Below are 25,559 nucleotides of genomic sequence, written 5' to 3' on the forward strand. Positions count from 1 at the left end.
TTTTTTCATTTACCACTACAGCACCGCCTTTACCTTTACCCATACTTGGAATTACCCGTAGTAGACGTTGTGCATGCCAACTACACACAATCAATACATCTACATGGCTTGCTTATGGGCATCTCGGAAAAAAACGCACAACTCAAGAGATATGAATATGTAATTACGTTGGGCTTTTATTTGGGTTGTCTGAACGGTTTTTGCCGCTGACCCAGATCGGGAAATATTAGATGTTCTAACAGACTAATAATAATACTGCCATGCTGTCGCCAGGTGGGCCCGTTTTGCAAGGAGCGCAAACTCCGCTCAGCCAGACGTCACCGCCTGAACGGTAGACCTTAAACGAGCGCGCCTAGAGCAGCAAGCTTTTGTTTACAACATCTCTGCTCCAATCAGCATCGGCGGTGCGTGTAGAGGGCTTTTCGAATATTCGAACTGTCCAATGAGAGAGCAAGAGGAGTTTACCCCCGGCAATTTTGAAACCCGGTTGATGCGCGAGCACAGTAACAAACTTGACGAGGCAGTTCACAGTTAGCCTAACGAAGCTTTGTAGTTGCAACTAATCTTTCCAAAGTCAAGAGAAGACATCGCATTCTAATAATTATGGACGAAGGAGGGACTGTTTCGATACTATGCAGAAAAGGTAGTGAGCTAGTTCGCTAGCACACAAGCTAAGTTGGTTAGTTAGCTTAGCTACCGTTAGCTAACGTACTGTTGGTTAGCTAACTTCTAACGTTAGATAAACGTTAGAAAACAGCAACGTTGTCCTGTTAAATATTAGCCAAATGAAAGCGAATTAGAGGTTGCTTCTGATTAAGTATCTGGTTGGTTTTGGTGTCAGACAGGATATCTTGGAGAGGGTTTATATCTGCCTTGAAATTATTGTTGTTTTGAACATTACAGTGTGGTTTGGTGCAAGTTAACGTTATCTCCAATACGTTCCTTTCTCTTTGTGGGAGAGGACATATCAAACTCGTGGCTTAAGATATTTCCCGGAGTGTTAGGATCCGATGGTAAATATGTGTTCCACCAAGCAGCATTTTTTGTCATTAAAATTTCATTTCGCTCGTCACTCCTTTCAACAGTCTTCCACCAAAATACACGGTGGTGGGGGCGGTAGCGAGCCGTTTGAATCATTGTCTGATTTTATTGACGTAGGAGTTGTCTGGGTCACATGTATACCAGTGGATGCCAGTGGTTTTGGTAAAGGTTCTATCTGGTGTGTCATATTTTGACATGACGTTCCCTCCCACATTAAAGAGAGAAAGGCACATGTAAGGGCTCGTTTTTTTTTTTTTTACTAATTGCCATGATGTCGCTTGCATTCCCTGGAATATGATGGTTTACCATATACACAGCTCATTGGCTGTCATTTGATTATAATCACCTATTAATGTATTAGTCACCTGTTATTTGCCTCCCGAGGCGGCTGTGTGGTTATGCAACAGGATACTAAAAATAACCTTAACTTAACACGTAAAGTGAGTTGGCTAGGATTGGTAACACAGGTATCAAACAAAATGTAATGCGCTTTATGAGCAGATGTATGTGTTGAGACTGGTCATAGTCAGTGACTCAGCTCTCTTCACCTCTCCCAAGGGAATCAACCTCTAGTCAGATGTTGGGAAATTTCCTCTTGGAGCAGTAAGTTTGTCTACTCATCCGGCAACTTTGGCAGGTAGCCAACATCACATGGAGGTCCTGAACTATTTGAAAGATCTGGTTGACTAGTGAAATGTACAACCAATCTACAACACTAATAGTCTAAACTACACCAATCATGATGTTGAACTTTGGTAGTACCTTGGGTTGTGTAGCTTCCTGGCCATGATATAACCCCAAAATCGGCAATTCTCTGTTATCTGTTGCTCTGTTAGAGGCGATTGCAGAATTGTGTTTTTTTTCTCTCTTCATTCACTGCCATCGTATGGCGAAACAGGTCTGAAAATCACACTTCTAGCACATTAACAAATGTAAACAAAGCAGATTCTAACAATATATATATATATATATATATAGTCCTGTTGCTGAATTGTTTTTAAGTTAATCACTTTTTTATGTTTATTAAACCTTTCAATTTGTGTAACACCGAAAGCCGGTCGGAGGAAACTTATACCTATGGAACAAGGAAAATGATATGTTTACCAATCATTGTAAATAGGCAAAAAAAAGTGATAATGTGATTGACCTGCCCCTGTGGCCAGTGGACAAAAAAGACTTTCTACCCTTTTTCCTCTGCTTTCCTCATGCTTTAGCATATCCACAGCTTGGAAGAACGTTATTAGAGCTCCTTTGTTCCTACTGCCATCAGCCTATGGCTATCCTAAAAATGACAGATGAACTGGTGTTAGGCTAAACTGTTTGCTATGATGAACATATTGTCTCTATGTCTGTCCCTATACATTATTGAATTATGCCTGAGGTTAAGCGAAAGACAATCAATACAGCTCTCTTCTTACATAAAGGTGTATAATTTTGGCTTTGCTAGAGTGTATGGAGGGAAGTCTGGTGAAATTGCAGGGTCACACTCTACACAGTTACATTTAATAAGAAATAGGCCTATGTGGGCAGATATTGAGTTTAGATTACTTTCATTTACTTGAGAGTAACTTTCCCTTATGCTCAGTTGAAATTCAGATACTGTTACTGCTTACTTTTGCATCATTTATTTTCATTCTGAGATACAAAGTTTTATCACTTCACAGCAAAAATAATGTTTCTTACACAACTGTACCAATACCTGTGTACCACTGACCATATTGAGCATTTTGCAGTTGAGTGTGAGTCATGAGATAAGACAGGGGAAGCCACTCTGGTACCAGTGTTGAATTGCTTTGTAACTTTCTGTCACAGAGCTACGTAAGCAGAAGCTAATGGAATACTTGGCAGCAAAAGGAAAGCTGAAACTGCCCAACCCTAAGTAAGAAAACTTTTGAGTGATTTGTGATTTAATCATTACACCAAAATTCATTGCATATTGTATTAGCAGGGGAAATCATTTCGTAACTTTCATTAACTCTTCAGGCCATACCTCCGTGATGACTGTCGGGTTAAGAAGCCTGCCACATCTGCACTAAAGGTGGGTGTAAGTGTAAATGGTTTGTTCAGTGAGAAGAATTAATCTTTTGATCCGTTCTGTTTGTTTGGTATAGCAGTGCAGATTGGCAGGTGCCTTCCAGTCTGTGCCAAAATAACCAAAGTTCCTTGCACTCTAGGAGGAGTGTTTGTCATAGCCTCTTTGGAGTTGGCCCATGTAGTGGTGCATTGCACATACATACAGGCCTTGCAAAACACCTGGTGTTGAACCCTCAAGTTCTGTCATTGCCATAATGATGGATGACCATGCTTATTATTCTAGTTAAAAAAACAACTTTAAAAATTAGGCAACAGAAATTATTTCAGCCTAAGAACTGAAGTTGAACTGAACTCTTTCTTTCTGTTATCTGGCTCCTCACCTGTATCCTGTAAGCGCCTGCCAGTCAGCATACCAAAAGGCCTTGTCAGGGGAATGCCAGCTAAGACTTGCTTTTGGCCGTCTTCCTTCCCCTTCATCTGGCTCTGGCCTACTCTTACCCTTACATTTTCAACTCCACATCACCTATATAATTTTTGAAGCCATTACAAATTCAGTGGAGTTCACCTTCTACATATAGCCTATTTGAGCAGAGGAACAGAATCTTCATTGTAGCAAAGTTGTAGCTTGTTTTGTTTTTGCAGACAAGGGAATTTAGTAATTCTAAACTTGTGACCTTGGTGTGGTCCTGAGTTGCTGTTTGTGATATTCTGTTTCCTAGTAACTTTGTATTTTTGTCTTCATAGCCAGACAAAGGAAAAGAGAACAAGGCTCCAGATGCTTTCAGTATCAGAAATGAAGACACAAAAGTTCAACCTCGGGCTGGTAAAGTCATCTCACACCCTACTGGAACAGTATCTGGTGGTACCTATAAAGTGAGTGTGCAGAAAGGTGGCATCTTTCCTGGAGCCCAGAATGCCAATCGTCCTGTTGCACCCTGTGGCCCAACACAGCCAAAACTGAAACAAAAGCCTGTGCCTACAAGAACATACACAGTTGCATCCTCCAAATCCAACCATAGAGCATCCAGCCAACCCAAAAAGCAGCCAAACATAGGAATCCATGCTGCTCACCCCAGCTCAGGCAAATCCTTTTCAAATGCAGCTCATACAGCTTTGACACAACCAAACAGGAAATCCAACAGTTGCACAAATGTAACCCGATCGGGTCCCAATAATACAAACAATGTTAGGATGAGTCTTGGCCCCATTGTCAAAACCAAAACAGGACTCATTCCTGCAGTGGTCCAGCCAAGAAACACAAAGTCAAACTTAACATGCAGCCCTGCTGCAGCATCTGCCACCACCACCACTTCTATCGCTAACAGAGTGCACTCTAGCACCTCTTTATCAGTCTCAGTTTCCCAGAGGTCCACCATGGCTCAGAGGAAAACATTTCCTGCCACAGTTGTAAACAAGCCTGTCCAGAAGAGAACCACTGCTACCGGGACTGCAAGTGCTGGGTTTAAAATTCAAGCTCGGATCCAGTCTATTTCCAAACCACTTCTAGATAAACCTCTTCTGCCATCATGTAAAAGTCAGCCATCAACTGGACTTAGACCAACATATGTCTCCTCCAGGCGCACAACAGCACCTGTCAAGCCAGATGAGAAGGAAAGAGTGTCAAAAACTGCTAAATCAGTTTTTCAGCCCACAAACAAGGCAGCACAGCAGAGATCTGAAGGTGAAGAGGCAGGTAATAGCCGACCGTGCAGAGTCGGCTCCCGAACATCATCGGGGCCCGCGAGCCGGTGCAGTTCCAGAGCAATGAACGGGTTTATGCAGACAGCTGTGGCTGAGCTGGGAGAGAAAGCCAAGATGCATAAACAGACAGACAACAAAAAGGGAGACAATTCAGCAAAAGTGTCACCACCACAGGCAGGTACAATAAGAGCAGGCATTCCATTGATGCCACAGACCGTGCCACGCTCTGCCAGATCTGCCAGCCAAGCAGCATGGGCCACAGACATGAAGACGCCCAGGGCCCCGGTCCAGTCTATTCCCCAGACAGAGGGAAAGAAACTGACAGCAGCCCAGGAGGAGAGAATGTGAGTAGGACTGTACAACTGATCTACTACATTAATAGTCTAAAAACTACATTAATCATTTAATTTAACTTAAAGCGATGTTGAACTTTGGTAGTACCTTGGGTTGTGTAGCTTCCTGGTCATGATATAACCCTAAAATTGGCATTTCTCTGTTATCTGTGGCTCTGGTAGTGGAGATTGGACATGCCACTACACCGCCACATCTGAAAATATAATGAAAGATGGGTTTGTCAGACTCGATAAGAAATTCTAACTAGAAACCTAAGTCTCAGATTTCACCATGTGTGATTTATAATGAGACTAGAAGGGCACTCGGAGAGCGCAGACCTCCGCCAAGGCCAATAGTCCAGTCTTCTATGATATGCAAATGTGCAAGCGCAACCAATATACGGATCCGCTCCAAAATTTAATGGGTTCTTCCTTGGCCCATGCTACACCCTTCCACAACATTTCACGAAAATCGGGCCAGTAGTTTTTCCGTAATCCTGCTAACAGACAAACAAACAAACGGCACCGAATACATAACCTCCTTGGCGGAGGTAAATAGGCCTTATTTTGTCATCCTGATTTTAAGACATGTGGCCTATTCATACTGATCCAAGAATGCAAAGTCAATACTTTTGACCTTGTGGTGAAAGTTCTTCCCAAGAGAATGATCTTCTCATGAAAGTAAGCACAGAGAAGCTTCCTTACAGTTTGAGATGGACTGTGTGCTTCACATCGCGCGTGTGATTAATTAAGACACACAGCTGTTAATTTTCCTACCTGTTAACCGGCTCTGTACTGTAGACTACTGCCTTCCAGTGAGAGAATTAATGTAGTGTGGAGTTGCAATGGAATTTGCGATCTAAATAAATGTGTCACAATCTCAATGTCTTTTATGTGAACAATTAACTCTTATAAGACAGGAAAACAATGCCTTAGCATTCTGTTTGTTTTGTGTTCTGATTTAGTTTCTGTGAGCGGTGTCAGAGGAGACAGATAAATCCCTCCCATAAATAAATCCCATAACTGCCTTCTCCTTTGCCTTGAGCAGTGGAAATTATGGCAATGCAACACTGATCGTATCCTGTAAATAAGTGAAAAGCCTCAAGACATCAGACAGTAGAGCCTCACTCCCCATTAACCTGTTCAATACAAGATCTGTGGAGAGTAATGCCAGGTTGCTCAGCATTTGTTTTACACACCTGCCCTGGTGAGAGAGTTTGTACACTGGTAGAGAAGCACATTTGATTTTAATATACAAGGTGTTTTTTGCATCTATTTGAAGATCCCCAAAATTCCCTTAAATTGCCAGAATGGAAATTGGCAAGGAAAGTTTCAGAAAATGAACAGAAATATTACCTCCCTTTTACAACCCTACTGGCAAAAAAGCTCTGCAAGTTCGATGAACCTACTGTTCTGAGATTAGATTTGTAGAAGTTAGGGGTGTTACAGTTCACCAAACTCACGGTGAACTCACCCGGTTTAAAAAAACAAATAAGACCTGACTAAAAATGTTGAAAAGAAACGTGACATACCGGTCGGGAGTGGAAGAGCTTGGGATTAGCGGTAAGGCAGTTTACTGACCTGGAAGTTAGTTAACTTGATAACTTCTGTTAGCATGATGCTAAGAAAATGGCATCATGTTTTGGCCAACCTGACCGCAAATGCGCTATTATCCTATGTTTTCAATATGACCGGGAGGTAACAACATGTGTCCCTCCAGTAGCCTGTTGAAACCGTGAAGTTACAGGTGTTTCTCTCAACATGGGCTACAAGGGACTTTACTCTTTGATCCACAGTAGATGTGGTGTGCAGAGTCTCCTACTGGTAAAGAAATGAATAGCTTCACTTGGTGACCATTAGTACCATTAGCTCTCATATAAACAAAGCACAATAATGTAATGAAAGCGCCATAAAAGAGCATTATTATCTGCCATCTCCTCTCTCTTTTGCGGCAATTCATGAACCCAAATCGGCGGTGTTGTTATTTACTTTAGAGAGCGAGTAAAATAAAAGCACGTCAGTAAAGTAATCATGCTCCATTTTTTCTCGGAATATTCTGCGCTGATATTGTTGTAGTGTGAACGCTTGAGCAACAGCATATCGTTATAGTTTAGAGTTATCTTTATAGTTGTCGCTCTAGGTATGAATGGGCCTTTAATGTTCTGAGAATATTGTAATAATAAATATAATTTAGGACAACAATGCTATTTTTTCTGTTTTCTTTTTGACATTAATAAACACATTTGGACAATGTTCTTAAACTCAACCAATTATTGTCATTTTACCTTACTGTTCATTTTGAACTGATATCAATGTGTTTACTTGGAAAGAGTATATTTTCACTTTTGGTGTGTATATCCATCGTAAGTTTGGTCTTAAATTTCATTTAAAGTGGTATCAAAAAGGTCTTAAAAAGTCTTAAATTTAACTTGTTTATACCTGTAGACACCCGGAAAAAAAAGAATGCAGTTGAAAATGACACATCTTTCAATGCCATAGGGCACATCATCAGTGACAGTTTGACATCAAACGCCCCCGCTCAGGTGACCCAACTGAGGCTGATCATGCCTCAACTTGCACCCTATTACCAAACCTCCCATGGATCTGCTCTTTTTATCAGTAGCCATCTGCAGGCGTTCTCAACAGCCTCTGACTTGCCCCTGTGATGCCTTGCGGAGGGACTTCTCTGCAACACCCCAGCATCGTACCTCCACAGACAAGCACCTAGCCTTCCAGCCTTGTCTATGGCAGTTGCTAACCAGCAGGTCTTCGTACTTGGCCTTCTTCCGCTCGATGGCTTCCTCCATCCGGTCCGTTGACGTTTTAAATCGCACAGTCCTTCGTATCCATTACTGCCAAGAGCCATTTGAATGGTTCCATTTTAAACAATGTAATTAATTACTCTGTATAATACATTTCATCGCAAATATAATGCATTTGTTGTGTTTGGGCATGGCTTCTAAACCATTACAGTCCCCAAAAGTTGGTATTTAATGTTTTTGTGAAAATACTGCTAATTTGTGAACACACCATGCACTCAATGTCTTTGTTTTTCCATTTAAATAAAAAGTCACATTTTATTTGTAGATTGCATTTGCTGAAATGATGCAACAATGCAGCACATTTTGAACACATGAACAGCTCTTTTTCTAATTATAATTAATTATAATTTAATAATTATTAAAACCTGGCAGCTGTAGTGTTGAAGCATCTGCTGGAAAACAACATATATGCAGTTTGTGCCAACAAAGTCTTGCAGGAATACGTACATCTTTATTCACACACAAAAATCTTTTTTGCCTTGAAGACCTTAATCTCTCAAAAGTCAGGAGATCACTTAGCAGTGAGTTCCATATCCCAGTGGAAGAATCATATCCCAGTGGAGACAATCATTATGTGGGCCCACATAACCATGATTGTTTTTTTGGAACTCACTGCTAAGTGATCTCCTGACTTTTGAGAGATTAAGGTCTTCAAGGCAAATTTAGTCTGTGAAAAGATTTTTGTGTGTGAAAAAACCTAAGATGTACGTGTGCCTGCAAGACTTTGTTGGCACAAACTGCATATATGTTGCTTTCCAGCAGATGCTTCAACACTACAGCTGCCAGGTTTTAATAATTATTAAATTATAATTAATATGGAACTCACTGCTAAGTGATCTCCTGACTTTAGAGAGGCAGGCATTAATAGGGGTGAATAATTTATTTATGCTCAATTAGAAGGTAAGGGATAGCTCCAAGTAAGCAAAAAAGTGAACTGGCAATCACCTACAGTCTGTCACAGACCTCGAAGGCCCAAAATGCTGAAGCTTTTAAGTGTGTACATTCCCATAAACTGTGGATCCTGGTACATACAGTGGTTGTACATTTGGGACAGTGATGATTATTCCTTGGTTTAATTTCCTAAATGCATAATGAGATTAATACACATTATGCAGTATATTAAATTGCATATCCTGTGTCTGCTGTCTAGTATTTTGTACTCTATGATGCATAAATTAATTTACTCTACTCTCTGCTCTTTTATTCGGTCTCAAGGAGAAAGCTCCAGGAATGGCGGGAAGCCAGGGGCATCTCCTACAAGCGTCCTCCCATGCCAGTGAAACCTCGGGTCAGGCGCACTGTGGTCTTGCCCCAGCCCTACTGGGCCACTATGAAGGAGGAAGACGAGGCCCACTCCCTCATCTGTGCTGTGGACAGATCCCTGGCTGACTGCATCAAATTGCTAGGAGAGGTACAGGAGAATTGGGGGCAGTATCAAAAGATCTGTCTTAAGTTACAGGCCTTGGTTACAGTTACAGTTACAGTTTTCTATTCTCATCTCACATTGTACTTGATAAAGAAGTTAGGGATTTTGTATCTGTCAAAAGCAGATTCAGCCAGTGTATTCTCTGTGGGGCTGATACGTTGACAGATGATGGAGAGAATGGAAGGCTGTCCGTCTTTGTACGCAGGATTGTTTGTATGTTTTCATACTTAAAAAGTTGAAACCATTGATCTTTTTTCGGACCACACTATGCATAATTGTTCTATAACTGTTCACTAGCCTATCAGAGACTGCGATGGGGTAGGTATTTTTTCTCTCGATTATCGAAATGGAAGAGCAACTAATTTCACTTGTACACAGTCACTGCTGACTGGCACAGGGGTCACTGATGGTGTCAAACAGTCCAATGGCTGCAGGTACAAAGGAACGTCTGAGGCACTCCGTCCTGCAGCGTGGGAGGAGGAGGCTGTGACTGAAGACAGTCAGTGGTTCTCAAACATTTTGGCTTGTTACGCTTTAAAACAAAGCGATGCCTACTTGAGACCCCCATCACAGGCTGCATATGCAGAGTGGTAAACAGTTCAGTTCATCCCCCCCACCCCCCCCCCAAAAAAAATGATCTTGTGAACTGCTGGGGGGTCCTAACCTTCTGTTTGAGGACCACTGCATTAGGGCCACTCTCGATTGTTATTGCATATCGGTGGAGATGATTGTTTACCTCTATGTCGTAATCACCTTGTGAGGACATCATAGTCCTTGAGGTAAGGTTGGTGTTTTGTTTTTGTTCCTTCTGTATCTTGAAACCTCAAATCTTGCGCACACAAAGAGGTATGTCTGAAGCTGTTATCTTTGTCTTGATGATCAGCAGTGTGTGCCAGTGATGATGGATGTTTTGGCTCTTTCATAGCGCTTGGAAGCGTGAATGATGATTCAGTTCCGCTCAGAGGCCTAAGGTTTTCCCTTTATAGAATTAGATTTACTGTAATCTCCCATCTTGAGCAATACTGTGCTTTGATATGTTTACTCATTGTGCCGTTAGCATACTGGATGCAGCGTAAATTGTGAAAGGATAGAAATATTATCCCACTTTTCTGACGGGATATGTGAAAATGGGCTTCTGAAAAAGTTGATCCAAATCTAAAACAAAAATTATCTGTAGTCTAGTGACACAGGATGATCTTTTTGCTGACCTTTGCTTGACTGCGTGCTATAGGCTACTTTTCTGACTTTGTATTCACTTTTAATTGTTCATTTTTTCCCCTTCATTTCAGTGTGTTTTATCGTGTTTTTAATAAGGCCTCATAAACCTACCTCGTTTTTATTTCTACCCCCATATTACATATATATTATTATTATTTTTACAAGCAAGGCAGACTAATGCGGCTCCTGTGTAACCAGTGCTGTTGAAAGTTCATTTTGTTACCTTATTCATTGTTGTCACTCATCCTTAACAACAGTTAATTTTTTTGGCATGAGGCTAGCATTAGTTTGGCTTTGCAAGTGGTTGTGACTGACAGTGTAGGTGGCAGAGGAAATAGGCAGTTTTCATTCATTCATTCATTCATTCATTGTCTTTACCCGCTTATTCATGTTCAGGATCGCGGGGGCTGGAGCCTATCCCAGTATGCATTGTGCAGAAAACAGGAAAACACACAGGTCGTCAGTCCATCACAGGGCTTACACAGATAGACAAACACTCACACTCTCATTCACACCTATGGGCAATTTAGGCGACAGTGCTAACCAGAGACACCACTTTACAAGCTAGAATAGTGAGATTAGTCTCTGGTGTGACAGAGAACACTTTAGATCAATTTCTATATATTGAGCTTTTTTCTGACAGATGAGACGGCAAGTTTGGATGTATTTTCTGCTGCATTATTGCCTTTCATAAGGTTACATTGGGCCAAGTCCAAGAGAGTCCCTAAGCATTGGTTTAGAGATGTTTATCCCTGTAGTCTTTCAAATAAATATGTAGAGGGCTGGGAAACTTTGGCTGTAATCAACTTCTCATCCATTTTACACTTGGCAGGCGGAACTGTGTTTCATTAATCTAAACTGCATCAGTTGGGAAACCAGGAAGTACGGAAATCTGGTTTTCGTCAGCTATTGACAGCAGAAATTTCATCCTGCGCTAACTTTTCTCATCCAAAAAGCTTATTGACTGTCCACTTATCGGCTGAGTTTCCCTGGTTGCTCATCTCTATAGGAAAATAATGGACTTCTGGTGGCTTGTTGATTGTATTGCTTCCAGTGTGACTGCACGGTGGCTGAGGGCCCTATTTAAACGATCCATGGCGCATGGTGTAAAGCGCATGGCACAAGTGCATTTAGGGCGTGTCCAAATCCAAATTGCTAGTTAAACAATGCACAATGTGGGCGCAAAGTAAGGCGCAAAGGGGCTGTACTAAGTCTCTTAGTTAATCATAGGTGTGTTTTGGGTGTAACATGAACTCAACCAATCAGAGTGTCATCTCCCATTCCCTTTGAGAGCCAGGTGCGCTTGCACCTTGGTGCTATATAAATATAAATAAATATAAATGGCGGATTCGGACAAGCTGGAGAAATGAACGGTTTTCTGCTGAGGAAACGTATCTGCTCGTGCGCGATGGTGATGTGTGTGTGCGTCGGATAGGCCTATGTTGTGCATTTGGTGAAGGTAAGATGCCTTTGCAGTTTATTTTCATGACTTTTTGCTGGGCTGTGCTTTTTACATATTTACTGTGTTGTTTTTCTTGGTTGTAGGTTGCGTATTTAGCAATTGGCAATGTGTGATGATGGTTAACGGGACATGTACCTTGTGCATTTGGCACTGCGTAATGGTGAGAGGGACATGTAGTTTTTGGCATTTGGCATTGCAAAATGGTGAAAGCATATGGTAAGTTGGCAATAAAATACATGTCAGGAATGAAGTAAAGTGCACATTTTCATAGTAGGCTAGATGATCCTATTTTTCTATTTTGCATGGTAACTTGGAGAGAGAGACGCATCTTACTATCTGAATAATGCGCCCTTTAAATAGCAGGAAAATACTGCGCCAGACTTTAGACCAGGTTTTTGTTGGTCAATGGCGCGATCGCTTTCCGCTGCCTCAAGATAGCAATGCGCCCACAATGCGCCTGACCACACCTCATTTTAAGACCAACACGCCCATGGGTGCAAAGATGGGCGCAAGTACACTTGCTATTTAAACAACGCGGGCGCTGGGCATGAAAATGACAACTGCGTCGGTCGGAAACTAGCAATGACACTTGCGCTGCGCTTTGCGCCACTTTGCGGCGGGTGTAAGATAGGGCCCTTAGTGTTGTTACTTACAATAAAGCCGGACAGACATTTGCACTGATTTCTATTCTCTACACTGTGGTTTTTAAAGCATCCTGGATTTTATGAAGCATGCTATAAATCATAATTCCCATATCCCTTCTCACACTTTACATTGTGGTGTTCTGTAGGAATTCACATGAGAAAGTGAAAGTTGTACCACTTCTGCAGATAAGTATGATTCTCACTAACGATACAGCCTAATATATGGGAACTACAGGTCCCTTTGGTGCAAAAACATGGTTCAGCAAAAGCTTTGACTTCCCAACTACTGTCTCTATATCATTGTTATTAATCTTTTAGCTGTGGTATGTCTCCCAGAATGGAAAGTTTGCTCTGGCACACAGGTTTAGCAACAGAAAAACAGATATGGAGATAATCGTACAGGTCACCTCACTAAACAAATAAGCTCATCGAGGACAGAGAGAGAAAAGACTATCAATGAATGAATGCCTATACTAGCTGGGCTGGCCTGCTGGCGCCCTGAGTCAGCATCCTGTTAGGGGACTTTCATTTGATTGCTACAAGAGTTTGGTATGCTTCCCAGTATTGAGCACATCCGATCTCACACAATAGCAACGTTTAGTTTGTTTTTTTTAATCCTAGGACTGTGCTGAGCTGATTGACGGCCAGCTTGTTTTGGTCTTTACAAGTGATGTTTCTAAACTAAGAGACCTATTGTAGGCATGGGCTATTTTCAAATGTTTGTTCCAGGATTATTTTGTATAATTAAAACTGTATAATTAGCTGAAAATGCTAGAATAATGTGAAACAGTTACATTTTCCTCACTACATATTTAAAGCTACGTATTTAATTGAACATGGAGCAGTTAATGGTCTATTTAAAACATCACACATTTGTACACAGAACACAATACTGATTGGCATCTTCCAAGGTATGTCTTTCACTGTGACGAGCTTGTAGCGTTGCTACTGTGATGCTGAGTGTGAATATGTGAAACATGTTTATCAGATGGGAGACGGGCACTGCCCATGCAATGTAAAATGCCTACATTGTAATCATCTTGTTGTCTGAAAAAGTCAGTGATCACAGTAGTCACAGCATTCATTCTCTGAGGAGAGTACAAATCTCTCTCTCTCCCTCTCTGGCTACGTTCACTGAAGCTGAAAGTGTCCCAATTCTGATTTCCCTCACGTGACACAGATCTGTTCCCGGTTGCACAAAAACTCTTAGGCTTTATACCTCATAGCTACACTAAGCGTTTTTTTCCTGAGCACTAGAGGGTGACAGCTAGGGTTGCAAAGGGGTGGAAAATTTCCGGTAAATTTCCGGAAAGTTTCCGGTAAATTTCCATGGGAAGTTAAGCTGGGGAATTTTGGAAATATTTCAAATTGGAAACTTTCCATGGGAATTATGGGAATTTATGGGAATTTATGGGAATTAATGGGAATTAATGAGAATTAACTGGGAATTGAGGGTAATATAATGGAAAGGTATCATATCCAAGCATAAATATTTGTTTTGTTATAAGCAGACATCCATCCAAAATAATACAATTAAAACAGATTTATTTGTAAGTAGAACTTTATCAAGTGTTAAATATTTTATTGAACAATCAATTCTTTCATTGAAGAACAAAAACATGAATGTTGAGTTGCATGTAGGGGGCGTGGTCTCAATAGCCCTGCAGTAAGCAGTGTGCTATGTGTGCATGTGATTGAGGAATAGCATAGATATTCAACTGTACTTGCATGATATCTGGTTGTTTTAGTCAGGATTATGCTAAAATATATTTTCCCCAACTATATTTAAGTTCCCTATTAAGAGCATACCTTCAACTTAGTAAATTCCTGGTTTATTCCCGTTTATTCCCATTAATTCCCATAAATTCCCGTTAATTCCCATGGAAAGTTTCCAACTTTGAAAATTCCCGGAATTTTGCAACCCTAGTGACAGCAACCGCAACACATTTTGTAAACACACAGCAAAGCTACTGGGCAACGGCAGCCCTTAAGGACAAACCGTGCATAAAGGCTGATGGCTAAAATAATGTGTACCTACGGAGAAATATCACCGGTTACCAGTCTCGCTTTGCCAGATTTTTCTCCCACTGAAGGTTACATCTCCCACAATGACAAGTGAAGAGGCAGGTAGCAAGTTAACTAGTTGAAAACGTTTACTCGCTCGCTTCATCGATTCACCGTTACTCGGGCCGACTTTGACAACAAGCTTTTGGAAAGAGGTGAAAACAACAACACAGCTGGTGTGTGTGTGTGGCTATTGTTTATATCATTACGTCTCACGGAAATCAGGATTGGTTACAGGGTCTGAAATTGCTTATTGCAGGTTTAAGAGCTCTTTAAGGTTAACCTTAAACTCAAGTGAGTTGCACAAAACCTACTTATCTCCCCCTCAGGGAATATCCTTAGATAAATCTGCAGATAAGGAAAGATCCTTAAGTCATCATTATATTATTGCTGATGGGTTGCACAAAGCCTCTCCCTTCTCACACTTTACATTGTGTTGTTTTGTAGGAATCCACATGAAGAATATAAAAGTTGTACCACTTCTCCAGATAAGTGATTCTCAGTAACGATACAGCCTAATTTATAGGTGCTACAGGTCCCGTTGGTGCAAAAAGGCATGGTTTAGCAAAAGCTTTGACCTCTCAACTACCGTCTCTTTATCAATGTCATTCATCTTTTAGTTGCGGTATGTCTTGAACAGAATGGAAAGTTTGCTCTGGCACATAGGCTTAGCAACAGAAAAACAGATATGGAGATAATTGTACAGGTCACTTCACTAAACAAATAAGCTCATCGAGGAAAGAGAGAGAAAAGACCATCAATGAATGCTTATACCAGTTGGGCTGGGCTGCTGGCGCCCTGAGTCAGCGTCCTGATAGGGGACTTTCAAAAAAATTCGAGTGGCTTCCCAGTAGTGACAGTCATTATATTATTGCTGATGGGTTTCACAAAGCAAATAGCAACAAATGGTCTGCATGAAAAAAGTATGTATGCCATAGTTTAGTGTCACAAAAATGAAATTTTTGAGAAATTGCAAAGGGAGTTTTGTAGATGTTTCAAAATAATAGCGATCTCTGCTGAGCCTCTGCGGATCGCGCAGCGAACGGTTGCCATGGTAACGAGGGACTCAACTGCAGTGTTACAGTTGAAACTACTGTAAAACACTAAATACAAGCCCTTAGATGAGGAGATCATTTTAGGGGCTTCATGCAATGATCCTAAAGAAATCCCTGGCTTCAGGGAATTATTTGCTGAAAGGGACAAACTTAAGTTTGACACTAATGTTTTTCATGCGACCGGGCACTGGTGTTTTCTAATCGGTGTGAACAGAAAAAAGCTGAATGGTGTCACATTTTTTTCAATTCTGATCTGGACCACATGGATATGTGGTACAAAATCAGATCCCGAAGCATGTAACCTGCATGCAATTTATATCGGAATGCTCAAATTGCAATTTGTTGTCTTGAAAATGAATACATTTTACACCATTCACTTGAAACAATTGTCATAATTTTGGCGCCCACAGCAGATTGGCTGAGCCAGAGTTAGCGTGGAGGATGTGACAGAACAGTGGAAATAAATTGAGATTAGCAGGGGAAGCATGGCATACAAAAAAGCATACAAAAACAGACTGTATCATTTATCATTGTTACTATACGTACATGTATCTTTTCAACATTGCTGTCAGTCCATAATGGTGTCGAGTTATGTCCTAGAATCGATAGAACAGTCATCCAAAAAATTAGACATGAATCAAAATTTGGACTTCAGTTTGAATGTAGCCTCTGACTCTCCTCCTCCCTCCCTCCCTAGGCAGTGAACACACAGAAGTTGGTGGGCTCCTCAAAATGTCAAGCATTTTTTTGAGGAGAAATAAAATGCATTTACTTTTCTGATTTGTGTTTTGTGTGACCCCCCATCCCACAGGGTTGCCCCCCAGACCAGGTGAAGGAGGTTCTCTCACGGTTGCCGATGGTGGCCCGGAAGTTTGCCAAGTACTGGATCTGTCAGGCCCGCCTGATGGAGCAACAGGGCAACCTGGACGTCCTGCCCATGTTTGAAGAGGCTGTACGTGTCGTGTTGGAGGTAAGACTGCTTTCTTTTTCTTTTCTTTTTTTTTTTCTTTCTATAAATATATGGTGTGAACAGGATCTTTTAGAAAATAATTACATTTTCATTAACTGTAGAGACCCCCATAAATATATTAATTTAGATACTTTGTATTACAAAAAAAAAACATTTTTTTTTATTCTGGCTAACTCGACACTGGCAGGCAAACCAACATAAAACCACTGAAATGTCATTTTCTATTTCATTAATATTATCATTTTGCTTTATTTGGACTGCTCTATTTTGATCAAATGAGTTTGTCTGACTCTTTCTACTGACTGGGTGAGTAGAAAGAATAGCTAAATACCCCCAAAACCAAACTATCCCTTAAATTTGTAAGTATTTGTTACCATAACCGATGGACAGTTTCAACAGTGTCCTACACTGTTTGGGCTGATTAAGATTCATAAAGTAACAATTGTTGGTATGATGTCAAAATGTTTTCACTGTGTATTAGCTTTTAAAAGTCTACATGTCATGAACATCAAAAGACACAATAGCTATGATTGTTTTCAACTGTGACTACAGTTGATATGTATTGTATTGCCTGTGTAACTTATGTTTTGGAACTACATAGACCTCCATAAGAACTGGTATGGCAGCATGTTGTGTAATGTTGTGGCTTCATACGCTTATTACTTTGAATTGGAAATGATGCAATGACTTTGAGGTAATACTTTCACACGTATCATCTGACATACTTTCACATGTATCATCTGACATACTTTCACACGTATCATCATGTCAGATGATACGTGTGAAAGTCATAATTGCATCATAATTACTTTAGTATGCTACAACCATCACAAGACAGCTGTCGTCTCCTATGCAAGATGTTACATATGAAAGTATTAGTCATTGCATCATGTCACATTCCACTACATGCTGCCATCCAAACTCTTAGGGAGATTTGTGTTTATACTGCGTATTGTAGTGAAGTGTTTGGAGGTTGCTTTTAACATTAGATTAGATTGAGCACTTGTAAATTTAGGCCTAGAAGAATGCTTTGTACTATGTTTTTAGTTACTTTCAGCAATAAAATGTAATCCCCATTGGTTGAGATCAGTGAAATACTTCTGCTGTGGTTCAAACAGAACTGTATCTTTGTTTGAAATTGAATTCTAAGGCTTTGTAGATTCCTGTTGCCAGTACTGCTGTCACCCATCAACCCATCTAGACTGCTTTAAACCCTCAGAACTCATGTCACCACCCTTTTCATGGGCCTATGTCAAGACACCTTGATTTTAGGGCTGCAACTAATGATTATTTTCATTGTCGATTAATCTGTCGATTATTTTCTCGATTAATCGATTAGTTGTTTGGTCTATAAAATGTCAGAAAATGGTGAGAAATGTCGATCAGTGTTTCCCAAAGCCCAAGATGACGTCCTCAAATGTCTTGTTTTGTCCACAACCCAAAGATATTCAGTTTACTGTCATAGAGGAGTAAAGAAACCAGAAAATATTCACATTTAAGAAGCTGGAATCAGAGAATTTTGACTTATTTTTCTTAAAAAATTATTCAAATCGATTAATCGTTGCAGCTCTACTTGATGTGTTGGTATGTGCACTCGGTAATAGTGCTACAAATGCCCCACCACACCCATAGTTTATGTTTTGTTGTAATCTAAAGGAATCTGTTCTTTCTGTTTGTTTTTAATTTGGAGTTCCTCATATTTCTCTTTCCATAAAGGCCTCACCCATAATTTATGTTGTAATCAGTACTTTATGTTTGTTTCTATTTTGGGGTTCCTCATGACTTCCTTTCTGTCTGCTTTATTTCAGCCAGTGGACGAGCTGCGGACTGTGGTGTTTGAGATTCTGAAGAAAAAGGATGAGATCCAAGGTAGTTGGACTGAATGCTGGGCGTAGAAGCAGTAGTATAATACTTTAAGTAGGTCAAAATGTTCTCCTATGAAGGCTATGATTGTGTCCAGTTTGGCATGGAAAGTTTTCCACGAGATGCCAAAGTTTCGCACCAAATCAGCTTGTAAGATTGTTGCTATTTTACTGCAGTTCAGTGCTACACTGTGCTGCTTCCAGCCATCAGTCAGAGAGGCTGATGGCTGGAATAACTAGAACTAGATAAGAGCAGTAGCAATGAAACATAAGTATCCTGAAATTGCCAATATCTAGTATCTGTGCTTGATATCCATTCACTTCCCACACAATTTTCACACTATTGCATCAGACTCATTGTGCAAGTCGGGCACCAGCAAACGTGTGAACAGTAGAGAACAGTAGATTAACTGTAATTCCCGACACTCAGTCATTCCCCTCCCTCCCCACTGCCGTCCTTCCACTTACATGTTATTACTAGAGACAGCTGAGTAGCATGCTATGTTACTGTAGTTAGATGAGAGGATTAAAACTACAACCAACCACAAAAATATTTTGTTTTAGCAAAGAAAAAGAAAAATGGGTTTAGTGGTTAGTGGGGTACTATTCCCCCCCCCCCCCCCCCCCTAATTTTCTACCTTCTTATGAAGATGCAGTTTTCCCACATACTTCCATCCCTACTCACTGACTGACTTGTCCTCTCGTCTATAAAAATGTGACGATATGCATCAAAAATGTTCCATTTCAGCACTGGGCCAGTATCTAAGAAATAGCATTCAGAGTTTTTTTCTCTTTTCCATCGTTTGAACTTCAGAGAGCGCAAGGCTAACAAGTTTAAGCTCCTCACACGTCTGGTGAGCCCAGCTGAACTCACTACTGTGAAGGGAACCAGATGGACACAGGAGAAGCTTAAAACTGAGGACAAATTACATTCAGATTTTGCTCAACATATGAACTCAGTATTGTGTATTGAACTGTATCGTTGGCTAAATCGTTAGGTAAATTGCATCACTTGCATGTGATTAAGATTGATGGTTTCAATCCTCACTGACTTGCGCAAGCACAGAAACCTATTATTTCTGAGACATCTTTCTGAGGGACCCATGTTACACATCATTCTTGGCACTAGCCATCACAGTATGAAACTTAAACCTGCAATATGCAACTTTTTGTCTTGAGGCAGGAAGTATATTGCTAGTCCTGCCCTCCTCCCCCTTAGTTGCCCAACACTTGTCACACATCTTAGACTGACGTAACCGGCATCCGTCAAGTCAACACAGGCATTGATTGACACAACTAATCTGCAATTTAAAAAAAAAAGCAAATATAGGGATCCAAGCACACTTTGAAAAGACAGATAGATAGTTAGACAAAACATTACAGAAGTTAGACAGACAAGTTTTGTGCCAATTGTACACATAGTCAACATATAGTTATGGCCAATTTTGTGTTAGCCTGTGACTTTTGTCAAGTTCATCATTTAATCGTAACCACACTGTTCATCTTCTGTCATCTATTCACATTGTTGAAGTTATTCACAATGGCCAAACTTTCTACTGGAATATACTGTATACCCCTTGTTCTTCATAGTTTGACTTCAGAAAAGGCAAGACTGGATTTGATTTGAACCCACAATCTTCACCATAAGAAGCAGATGCTTTAACTTCTGAGCCAAACTCCTCCTATTATGGTTTTGCAGAGGGGAAACCAAAGGAGAAGTATTGTGATACTGCGGCCAATACGCTAACCACTTAACCACATACGACGTCCTATTCTTACCCAGAGGTGGTAGCAGTACACAAATGCCTTACTCAAGTAAAAGTGCAAATACTCATCTAAAAATATACTCTGGTAGCAGTTGAAGTATCGTTTCAAATCCTTTACTCAAGTCAAAGTGTAAAAGTACATGGTCTTAAATTTATTTAAAGTATAAAAGTAAAAGTCGTTCTCCAAAATTAATTTCTAATGTTCTAAACTGGTTCTCTGTTGAGCATTCCTCTGAATCCCAGATGAGAGAGTCTGCAGCTCAAATCACAAACGTTAATTCTAGCAGCTGAATTCATTTATTTATTGATATTTATTTATTGATATTAATTAATTTATATATTAATTGAATTTAACCAGATGAGCAAATTTTGAATTAGCCAATTCATTTTATGCTATAAAGTAGGCGGTTTTGAGAAACCCCTTCGTTTCCTCCTCACACTGCAACTGCGCAACTTCAATAGCATTAGCCATCACATTCTTTGCTGAATCTGCCTCACGCTTTCTTTTCAAGGCTGCTGTATGAGCAACGCCATCTGAGTGGCGACTTAAAGTTGACGTTTTGTAACATCGGCTGGTAAAGGTGCAGCACCATACATTTTACAAATCGAGCAGCTCATTTCACTGTTGTTAAGTTCGAGCCACAGATATATTCTGAGCCAGTTAGCCTGAAACTTGTCTTTGGACTGCTGTTTCTTAGTAACGTTACCGTTACCTGTCTGAGGATCTGGAGGATTAACATTGTTAATGTTGACATCACTGGTACTGCCGTTTGCACTAGTCCTTTCGGGGTCCGGTGTTTTTTTCTGAGCGGGTTCCCATTCAGATGATGTAGATTTACGTTTTAGCCAGCGGTCCATGTTTGCATGCCTTCAAGTTCACATCATTGAAACCTGTCTGTGTATGCTAGCGAGAGATGCTGCAACAGCAGAGGGGGCTCGTAGCCTTGTAGAGAGAGGGAAAGAGAGAGAGAGCGCGCAAAGTCAAAGATGCTGTTGTCAGCGGAACTCAGTCCGTCTGACGAAGCGCTTCCGGCCAGTCGTCCCGCACCGGTGCAAACGTTGGCTGAACATTATTAGACATCACTGTATCATCACTTTATTGTGTGTAATTTCAGTTGAGCTCAAGTGATTTTGTGACTTGAAAAGCACCATCCAAGCAAAATGTTATTTATAGTAAGCAAATCTATAAATGACTTCAACTCTGATTTCCAGGTCCCTTGTCTGTAACTGCAGAGGTTGAGGAAGAGGAGGACCAGATTTCAGAACCAGGAGACGACGCTCCTGAAGGCACCGACAACCCCATGGTGACCCCGAAGCCTGTCAGAGTCTTCATCTGCGGCGAGAAAGGGGACTCGTCTGTAGTCAAGTACAAGATCACAGCCACCCCTGGGTATGTGTGATTGAGCCTCACTACTACAACTTCCAGTTAGCAGTTGTTTCACCAACACCCATCAATATTCCCAACTTTTTGATGTTGTTCTAATTATCTTTGTTTAGTGTAGCAACACCCATTTGTTAGTGATCCAGTACTGAAGTACGCCAGCAAAACCTCTTATATGCATATGGAAAAGCCTTGCTTCTGCTTTACTGTCATAGCCTCTTAGAGTGATATTTCAGCTGAGTACATATTTTTTTTGCATACAGTGCCCTCAGACAGTATTCAACCCTGTTGACTTTTTCCACATTTCGTGGAATTACAGCCTGTATTCAAATTAGAATTTTCTGTTACTAATGTACACATAAATCACATATAATCTCAAAGTTTATCAGGGATGAGATTTTGTCAGATGAATCTGGAATTCCAGATTTTCTGATACTGAGTCTCATGTCCAATGATTCTCAACTACTCACCTCATATTAGGAAAAGTAGGCCATTGGTAGGCTCAACAATGGAAAAAAAATAGTATAGGATCCGATATACTGTAAATATAATAAATGTATATAAATAGAAATATCACTTGTGCTGTTTTGGTTGGACACCTGTGTAGAAGCTTTGTTTGGACGTTAGATGAAAAAGGATGAGCGCACGTTCTGTATGACTCCTCCCATCACTGATGTTTTGTTGAATTTGGCCCATGACACCTCCAGAAGGAACTTCCCAGAATCACCTTCTCCACATCTGCTCTCATCTCTTAACTGTATTCATTTACACTACCCTCTACCTAGACTTAGGCCTTAACCTAGTTCACATAACTAGACCCAATAAGATTAGGTTTTCAAACTGAGAGTGAAGGACATAATTACACAGAGTTCTCAAACTGTGTATTTATCAAGTTCTGCAAAATATACCACACTGATACCACATTGTTGGGAGTACCTATTCGTTAATATTAATAAGTATTATGAATATGTGTGTATGTGAATATCATTAAGTATATACACTACCAGTCAAAAGTTTGGAGAAACCTGATTGAATGTTCTATGTTTTTTCATTATCTTCAAGTAATTTTGATCTAAAGGCTTCTTCTTAAATGCTTGAAATGTGTTCCTTAGACAAATATAAATAGTGAAGGTGATCCTATGTATGAATTTATTTCCGAAGCCTTTGCCTTTCCATCAAGGCAAAGGGCGACTACTTTAAAGAATCTAAAATATAAGATAGTTTTGATTTGTTTAACACTTTTTTGGTCACTGCATAATTCCATTTGTGTTATTTCATAGTTTTGATGTCTTTACTATTATTCTATGTGGAAAAATAGTACAAATAAAGAAAAATGTGTGTGTCCAAACTTTTGACTGCTAGTGTATAGTAAGTCAATGCATGCCCATGGATGCGCACATGATCTGTCCACAGCTAGCTTGTGACGTCATCCAAAAACTGCTGGCTTGCAAGTCCATATGCAAGAGAAAGCAAAGCAGTCTGTAGCTATCAAGGCAGACTGGTCTGAGGTCAGGTCAGTTCTTTTGTTGTTGTTTAACCCACAACAAGTTAAGTCTGTCTCACGTTTTTTTTTTTTTTTTTTGGCAATACGTCATGTTATTTAGAGAGAAACAGGGTGTGAACGTGTGTACTGAGAGACGGTGATGCGGCCAAATACAGACAAAAATTATTCCTTTGGGTTTGCATCACCCCCGGACCGCCCTGTCTGACTATTTTTTAATTCAGCTAAAAACTCCATGATCGAAAGGAGAACCCTGAACCCTGTAACTGTTCTACAAAAGTGAAATGCTGCCTTATCTGCATTGACTGCAGAGCAAAGTCCAACTTTACAGTATTGACAGTTCTCTTTATTCACAATACATTCACTGGATGTAGAATGAGTAGATACGAGATGAGAAACCTGCCACACTAATCGCACAGTACAGAGACAGTTATACATGTGCAGTACCAGTAAGACTTCCATGGTTGTCAAAGTGTTGTTGTTGCACTGCTTGCCGTTTACTAACTGTGTTTGCATGGTACTTCCCTAAAACAGTTACGTGCACAAGAGGGGAAAAAAACAGGACATGGACAAATCAAAGGCATAGTCACAAGAGTGGGAGTGGTATACAGACTCTGATTAGGGTAAGCGATAGCAGCAAACTACCCAGTTTATTCCAAACAAATTGGAAATGTAAAACACATCACTTCCTGTGCGCCAGAGGAAACCCAGGAAACACCCACCAGACAGTGAGTGTTTAGAACAGCAAATGTTAAAGCTTTCATGAGCAGGATAGCAGTTGAATAACTATTGTTACATCAAACGGTGATAAAGAGTAGCAGAATGCAAAGTTACATTTATTACTTTAAAGCCAGATAAATTAGAGGATTAGGATTGATTCCGTTCTTTTTTCTTCCAGTGGTCCTCAAAGCCAACAGAGAGAGCCGGCACGGGTCAATGGCCAGGAGGTTCGCTTCTTCACCCCGGTCAGGCGCTCGGTGCGGATCGAGAGGGCCTCGCTCCGCTACCCCGCCTCCCTGCAGGACCACGATCTCTGCGTGGCCTCCTACAACGACCTGATTGCCGAGGAGGAGAAAGAGAGGGACGGAGAGGAGGCGGAAAGACAAACTAGCCCATCTGTCCACGACACACCCATGTATGTCTACAGGGAGAACGAGGCACTGAAAGATCAGGTGCTCATACAGGTCATCTGCGATGATGCGTAACCAGGCCTCCTCCCTTACTTGGTTTCACTTACTCTCCAACACTGGGAGTGAGAATGAATCCAAACGTGCATTGTTACATTAAAGATGAATGCCAAAAGGGACATTGGTGTCAGATATCAACTCCTTGTACTGGCTTGTTTTTGATAACTGTCTCGTCTTATCGCTAACAGGAAAGAGTGTCTGTAACTCATCTGTCACAGAAAGGTTATTTGTTTTGATGTCTATGTGAATTTTTACGTGATGAGAACTTTGAATCTTCTGAATATCCTGTTGTGGCATGTCAAGAGAATGTAAATTGTTTGATCAAGGTTTTATCCTTTTCATCCCTGTATTATTTTACAAAAAAATGTGTTGTACATAGTAATGTATAATAAATGATTCTTCTTTTTAAACCCAAAGCTCTCAAACCCCTTTTTCCCTTATTTGGAAATGAAGTGCTAAACGGAATTGAATGTACCCCAGATATTACATACCCCATATTGTCACCCCATTCACATTTCTTCTTTCAACAAGTGATGCATAATTATCTCCATCTGTCACAATTACAAAATGAGTTGCAAAAGTACAGTTGGAGAATCATGGCAGGACGGACAGCTGTGCCTGTTTTCAATTGGTAGGAATCAATTGTTACTCCTTCAGTTGTTACTGTAGTTTATCATTGCAAACCAATGATAAGCTTGCAAGGCTTGTTCAAAGAGTTCAGACTGATTGAAACATTATTTTTTGGCATAATAAAGGCTGGAAAAAGGACTAAAAGGGCTCATAGAAAGAAATATATGTGCTCTATTGGGCTGTTGTGTCCAAAGTGTGTTAGTGTTTTTTTTCATAACCCTTTGGCAGTCTGCAGCTCTGCCAGGAAATCCAACTGCGTAAGTAGTTTTCCTGAAAATGATAAGCGCAGCCTACAGTTAAAAAAGGGGGAGAGTTTCTTAAAGGGCAATAGTCAAATGTATTCACAACACTGACAGTTATAATTCTATTTGGGTAGCTTTAAATTAAGGGAGCTTTTGTTAAACAATTGAGAAATGTGATTTTCATCGCACGGAATCTGTGAAATAAAAGGAACTTTAAACAT

General features: G+C 40.5%; 1 protein-coding gene across 2 annotated transcripts; it reads left to right on the forward strand.

The window, feature by feature from the left end:
- The first annotated feature begins 525 nt into the window (after positions 1-525).
- ckap2l (cytoskeleton associated protein 2-like) lies at positions 526-25,183 on the forward strand. 2 transcript variants are annotated; one of them, XM_071527645.1, is made up of 10 exons: positions 526-643; positions 2,854-2,920; positions 3,025-3,079; positions 3,820-5,120; positions 9,146-9,341; positions 16,611-16,769; positions 18,578-18,638; positions 21,610-21,787; positions 23,814-23,902; positions 24,178-24,307. In XM_071527645.1, exons 1-9 carry the CDS (start codon positions 604-606, stop codon positions 23,863-23,865), a joined length of 2,109 nt encoding a protein of 702 aa, XP_071383746.1. In that variant the 5' UTR covers positions 526-603; the 3' UTR covers positions 23,866-23,902; positions 24,178-24,307. The 2 variants fall into 2 exon arrangements, with proteins under 2 accessions (XP_071383746.1, XP_071383745.1); XM_071527644.1 differs by lacking the exon at positions 23,814-23,902 and having other exon boundaries at positions 24,178-25,183.
- The last annotated feature ends 376 nt before the right edge of the window (positions 25,184-25,559 follow it).

This window comes from Centroberyx affinis, unplaced genomic scaffold (genome assembly GCF_046629955.1).
Source record: "Centroberyx affinis isolate AG114_WGS23_722 - 3 ecotype Tasmania unplaced genomic scaffold, CSIRO-AGI_Caff_v1 ptg001560l_1, whole genome shotgun sequence".
NCBI lineage: Eukaryota > Metazoa > Chordata > Actinopteri > Beryciformes > Berycidae > Centroberyx > Centroberyx affinis.